The 6,822-nt window shown below is 38.6% G+C and overlaps 1 protein-coding gene across 1 annotated transcript; it reads left to right on the plus strand.

Moving 5' to 3' along the window:
- Positions 1 to 1,394: 1,394 nt before the first annotated feature.
- LOC110855250 (U1 small nuclear ribonucleoprotein 70 kDa) lies at positions 1,395 to 6,611 on the plus strand. Its single transcript, XM_022103666.2, has 4 exons — positions 1,395 to 1,446; positions 4,667 to 4,720; positions 5,313 to 5,661; positions 5,727 to 6,611. The coding sequence occupies exons 2-4, from the start codon at positions 4,717 to 4,719 to the stop codon at positions 6,478 to 6,480; spliced, it is 1,107 nt and encodes a 368-aa protein (XP_021959358.2). The 5' UTR covers positions 1,395 to 1,446; positions 4,667 to 4,716; the 3' UTR covers positions 6,481 to 6,611.
- Positions 6,612 to 6,822: the final 211 nt, after the last annotated feature.

Here is a 6,822-nt window from a genome sequence, read left to right on the forward strand (position 1 = left end):
CAAACTCTGAATGAATGAATAATTAATGAATACTTATTTTCCAATTTTTAAACTGGGTGACCTTTTTAGACTCGGTGACCCGCAGGATTACACGACGCAACCCCGGTGAAAGAGTTGGAGGAGGAAATGGCAAGCATATTTAATTGACGAGTTATAAATGCTTCATTTTTTATTTAAATTAATATTTTACATATTTCCACTACATATTTTAGGTTTACACTGTAGCCTGAAGGGAACAAATTCTGATGAAGAAATAGCTCCGGCGGAAACATTGGTGAACGTTGAGATGGATGGATCCATGTCTGTCGTCGTGGAAGGGACCGAAGACCAGTCGGCCCTTAATGCAAGCGAAATCATCGAGAATTTCTTTAACCCCCCACAAAATCCAAGTCTTCCCAAGAAGAAAAAGACAGTAATTCGAAGAGCATACAAAAAACGTCAGGTGAGCCTTGAAAACCTTCGATTAATCATGTTCTTTATATCAAAGGTATGAGCTTCATTACTAACAAAATTAATCTTATTAAGTGAATAACTCTAAATAATTTAGTCAGTAAGTAAACTAAGAAAACCATGTAAATGTATTATCTCTATGGGCCAAGAGTCTGAGAAGAGATTAATAAATTCTTATCTTATATCAAAGGTAACCAATTTTGCAGTGTGCCTAATTGTTCAGTGCCGGTGCCCCGATGTTATAAAAATAAGAAATTATACTTATTGCCCCCGGCGAAAATGCTACGGGCGGCTTCGTTTATGGTTTCTCATGACGTTTAGAATCACAAGCTTATATTTAAGAAAAGAAAGTAATGTTCCCTTTTCGAAAATTGAATACACTATGAATTAAATTATCCATATCAAAAGTAAACTTTCCTCTTTATCAAGTTAACTTTAATCTGGATTTAATTGTTTACTTAATATAAAAAATTAAGTGAAAAGTATATTCACTTTTCAACAGGGTAACTTTATTTTTCAAAGTGTACCAGGTTCCATATGATATGAACTTAAAATACCTCGTAATTAATTTCAGGCTATTCCTCGCCCCACCAAAAAATTCACTTACACTGAGGATAAAACCGGCTACGCGTGCAAAACTTGTGGAAGGATTATGCGGTCGAAGAATACTCTGGAAAATCACATCCGGATGAGACACACGAATCCTAAAGTTCTCACCTGCCGTGGCTGCCACGTGGTTCACGTCGACTCCAGAAAATTCAACCTGCACCTTCGGGACGACAAAATATGTCGAAAACTTGCCTTTGTCTGCCCGGATCCGATCTGCGAATATAGTTCAACCCAGGCGTTTTCCACCAAAAGTGCGTACAACATTCACGCCGAGTGTCGCCACTGGGTCGACAACGCCTTCCGGTGTGAGGTGGCGGAGTGTGGGCGTGTTTTCTCGACTTATCGAAAGCTCAAAATCCACGCCAGGGTACACCAAGACGAAAACGGGTAAGGGTTATGGATGGGTTTTGAATTGGAGGCGGTGCATAAATTACGCAAAAATCACAATTTTTCATAATCCCCCTCCCTCCCTCTATTTAATACTAGCGTATAAGCCCGTCTCCCGCCGGGTGAGAGACTATTATAAGATGATGCAAATGTCTCTAAAAAACGGAAATGAGTGACTTAATTTTTTAATTTTAAATTGATTTTGAATTTTCGCGCCATTCGAAACTTTCGCGCCATTCGAAATTTCTCCACTTTCACTTCCGTCACGGAAAATTACTTTTACTTCCGTTGCAGACAGACATTTCCAGCTTACATAGTCTCAACTTAAAAAGTGATAGAGTAGACGACTATATTAGGTTAGTTTTAAGGAACTTCAAATTTATTCTTATTCCATTGAAAAGCCAGTTAAATTTCAAGTAGAAAACATGTATCAAACTTGAAAATACATTCCACCTGTGACCATGAAAAATTGGTCACGAAAGAGAAAGCTCCATTAAAAATACGCACGAAATTAATTGACAAACTGTGTCATTCCCGGGTCAGAAATTTTTTTGTGACCCTGACGCATATATGGGGTTCAGAACAGACCTTTTCCTCAATTGTAATCAGTATTTGGTGGTGAAATTGTCTGCGGTTCGAAAATTCCAACGTTAAACCTAAAGTGCAAATGAAGTCAGAAATGTGGATTTTAATCCAGTTTTTCACGAATTTCGCTGTAAATGCTACTGTGGACGCCTTCACAAAGGTCGGTGGCTTTTCACCCGATATGGAATAGTTGAGGGGGTGCTCCAGTTTCATCAGGACGTTTATCAAATATTTTTTGAAACTATCTTCTCTCCTTAATCAAAGAAATTGGGCTGTTTTTGCTCAATTCCGCCGATTCCCGCCAAAACCATGAATGGAGCCTGACAAGATAACATTTTGACCTTTATTTTTTAATCAGCTAACCCATAGAATATTTGACATAAAACGTGTTAGTTTTTTCGTTGAAATATGTTCCTGTCGTAAAGAAATTATCACCGGTAAACGGGGTACTTTTTTTTGGTTTTTTCACCGTACCGTTTGAGGAGAGAGGTCGATTTTTTGACCATTTCTTAGGCTTGGGATATCTGTAGCATGTGACGCTTTTTAATCGAAAAGACCTTCATCTTAGAGTCACTTTTCAGTGTTAATCTGGTCCCTAAAGTTGAAAGGTCATTTATGTGGCCAAAGTCTCCGGCGTCAGATAGAGATTTTGTGCTATTCTGGTATTTAAAGCTTCGGACATCACTGTAGTCTTTCTTGACCTTGGACCACCGAAACCTTTATACCAAAGATAGACACTGTCTCTAGGATTACTTTAATAGTTTTGGCAACCAGATCGTAGTTGTACTTGGACTGCTACACTACATCAAACATTGTGCATTTTTTTCTCGTTCAAAAAGTGAAAAATTATTGCCGCGCGCGTGTAGCTAAGCTCCTCCTACTTTTGACCTAGTGACGTCAAGTCAAAAACGGTCAACACCAATGATAGGCACTGAATGTATGTACAAACCGCAACTGACCTTTTAATTTTATGTTGACCCGTTCAAAAACTACGCTCTACTATCACTTCTTATGGTAAGACTATGTATAATACAAGAAGATGTATAACACAGGCACAATATCAATACACCCCTCTCGCGTTACGTAATTTTGAACTGCGCAGTTGAGAATCACTAATAAATATCATTCCAACTAATAGTAGTGGCTTAGAGAGTTTGTAAACTGTCGAAACCATGTATGTTGCTTACTTAACTAAATGTTGGTAGAGTCTCCTTCTCTATTTTATAACATGAGGTGTTTTTTTGTATCACATATTATGATAAGATCAGTATAAAAAAAAAAAAAAAAATTTATGGACAGTCCATTTTTGTGTCATCTTTCCCTTCTTTCGTATAGAGACATTCTAATTCCGAGTTTTCAAAATTGGCGATCTCTTTTTACAAAAGGAAGATTTTTAAAAGTCGATAATTTTAGCTTTACGAGGTTAGAAGTTTATTTTTTAATTTGTTTTCAAACTTCTAAATCTACTTTGTAAAAAACGCGAGGAGCTGGCCAAGTTTCACAAATCGCAACTTACACACGAAAGAAGGGAAACTTGTGACAAAAATTCAAAACCGTCCGTCGTTGACATACATAACGACATTTCAGAAAGATCCAATTTGTCAAACTGACAAATATCTATGCGATGTTCCCAAACAAAAAAAGAAGATCGCGAAAAAAGAAGACCAAGATTCGGATGAAGAATGGACTTTGTCCAAGAAGTACTGACAAAATTTTCTCGATGTAGTTTTCCATTTTTTTTTACTGCCAAAGGAGGAATATATTTTTAACATTTCCACCTTTTCTATTTAAGTACTTGATTACTTGTCTTTTCAATTAGTAATTGATTTAAAATAAAATTCTGAATTTCAATATGTTACCTAATTCACATCAACCGATTAGGTCGGACCATATTTTTATTAGTGTCGCTCATGAACTCATGGTGGATTTTTAAGAGCAAAGTGAAAAGGGGAAGTATTTATGTGATTATCTGCCATAATTTACAAGCATACAGGCGTTTCTCATAATAATTTATATAGCTCTCTTGGTTAAATTCCTACCCACACAAATTTTGTATCAAGCGTATTTTTACACTCTTACAAATAATCTTACCATTTTGACAAGTAATAGCAGAAAAGCACACTGAATTCTAAATTAAGTGAACTGTACCAAATATAGCGTAAAATTTGCTCTTTATAAAATTAACGCTACTCTGGATTTAGCATACCTAGTTTACCCATGCAGAATTCTGTGTGTATTTACTTCTCAAAAGGGTAACATTTTTTTAAGAGTGTACTATAAAATAACGCCTTTTTATTTTACGTAATCATTCCAATGCTTTTGAATGAAATGACGTAACATCCGATAAAAGATAAAAAACAATGCCTATTGTTTCTCAATCAAGGATGTGCATAACAAGCCGTTTTTACGATATTGAAAACTGCTCGTAACCATGACAACTATTTTACAATTCTTTTTTAGTTAAGTATTCATTCTTGAGAATATGTACCTCAAAATTTTACTCGGAATCGTCATCATTTCTAGTGAGTCATTTTTTAAAATTTAAAATCACCATTGCTATCAAAGAAAGTGATTTTTACCCACTTCCTGTGACTGCATCGCGACCCTAATTAAATACAAATTTAATAAAACGCAGGCACCACAGGGCTGAGCCGGACATCCTGTCGCGTAAAATGGAATAAGTGCATGGGTATAATTTATAAACTTCCGGAGTTACCCTCGATCCACGCAGGATTGAACTTTTACAGAAATTGAGAATTCTGAGAAACTACGCCACTGGGAGTCTCAAAGTTCACCGTCATCATTATTTGAGGGAATTTGAGATTGGCAGTGCCGTAGTTTTTCGGAATTGTCAATCTCTATAAAAGTTCAACTGTGTGTGGATGGAGAGTATGTTTTCACGTAGGACACGATGACTCATCGTCAAAAGTGTCAAAATCAACATCATTCAATCATTTTTCGCTGGGAATTTATTTTAAAATTCCATCCGAATAATTTGTGGGAAGTAATAAAATGGCGATGAGTTTCTAAGCCAGTTTCGATAAGTTCCAATATTTCTGAATCTTCTATATTTCTTCTTAAATTTGATATCCCCTCCTCAAAAAGTGCCAAAATCTGGAGTGCATATTTTTTGAATAGGCAACAACATGCTCTACAAATTTGTCGGACAGAGTTTCAAAATAGATTCTCATAGCATGGTGGAAACGATTAAAATGTGCTGATTTTTACCGTTTGTCCGATGAGTCATCGATGTACGTTAAATAATTTTGTGAAATGTTTAGATGGTCGAGATCGACCAACCGTCAGTGAATGTGACGATTTCATTAGAAGAAAGTATGAATGTCCGCCGCCTGTTCTGGATCCCGAACCTGATCGAGATTCGGGACGAGCTTCTAATAAAAATGCGAAGGATGACGATTTTGAGGATCCGATACGTTCAGGACCTACACTAAGAAAGCCTTCGAGGGGAGATGAAGATCGTGGGGAATCTGGGGATGACGAAAAGATTGGCAAATATCGAGATCGAGGAAAAGATAGGGAAAGCTACCCGAAAAAGAAGAAACGCCCCCCTCCTCCTTCCGACTCGATCGAAGTAGACCAGAAAACAAAAACCACATCAGACTCAACAAGGTAAACGAGTTCGAAACCCGGTAAGATCAGTAACTTTTTGCATATATTTTTTTATGTTTCGGTAGTTCCAAGTACGAGAAAAGTATTGGACCATCACGTGACCGAGATCGTGACCGTCAAAGTGACCGTGGTCAAGAACGTGACCGCGAAGCTGACCGTGACCGTGAAACCGACCGTGGCAAAGACCGTGACCGAGAAAGCGACCGTGGCAAAGACCGTGACCGAGAAAGCGACCGTGGCAAAGACCGTGACCGAGAAAGCGACCGTGGCAAAGACCGTGACCGAGAAAGCGACCGTGGCAAAGACCGTGACCAAGAAAGTGACCAAGAAAGTGACCGTGACAAAAACCGTGACCGCGACCCTGACCGTGAGAGAACTCGTGATCCTGACCGTGACCGGCCCCGTGATGATCGTGACCGTCCACGTGAGCGTGACCGACCCCGTGACCGGGATCGCGATGACCCCCCAGATGACGACGAATTAGTTCGAAGACGTGACCGTGTGAAGAAAGAAAAGCAGAAGGTTTTCGTAAAAGAAGATCTCATAGAATTGGATGAAAAACCCGTGGAACCTGAGAAAAATAAGACCGCTGTTACCATAGCGACCACTCCAGCGCCAGTGGTTGCTCCTGCTGCACCCGCACCAGTGCCCCCACCTCCTCCACCCCCTCCACCACCACCAGCGCCAGCCGGTGGTGGTGGTGCCGCACCCATTCCTCCCGTCCCTGCAATCCCCGCACCTCCCGCTATGACAACCGCAGATCAAAAGAAAGCTGTTCATGCCGCAGTAGCTAAAGTTTTAGAATCTGGTTTATTTTAATTAATATCAATATTTTTTTTTACTTTCCGCCAAAAATAGATCTAGCACCTTGATCTTTTATTGTTCGAAACCGTAATGAATTTCCTTAGGTAACAGTGTGACTATCAAAATAAAGAACGCCACAAAATGCATATGGATTATGGTGACTAGTTTATTAATTATTTATTTGTACATGCATGCATAAATTTGGATTTCTTAAAATCTTGTGTAAGGACAATATCGCTCGAGATATTGGAAAGTTTTGTACAGACTTACGAAGGCCGACATGCATTGTCTCATTTTTAACCTTATCAACTTTAACATACCTATGTATAAAATGCCGCATGTGTTTCGTTTTCTAGA

Source organism: Folsomia candida, unplaced genomic scaffold, assembly GCF_002217175.1.
Source record: "Folsomia candida strain VU population unplaced genomic scaffold, ASM221717v1 Fcan01_Sc012, whole genome shotgun sequence".
In the NCBI taxonomy this organism is placed as follows: Eukaryota; Metazoa; Arthropoda; class Collembola; order Entomobryomorpha; family Isotomidae; genus Folsomia; species Folsomia candida.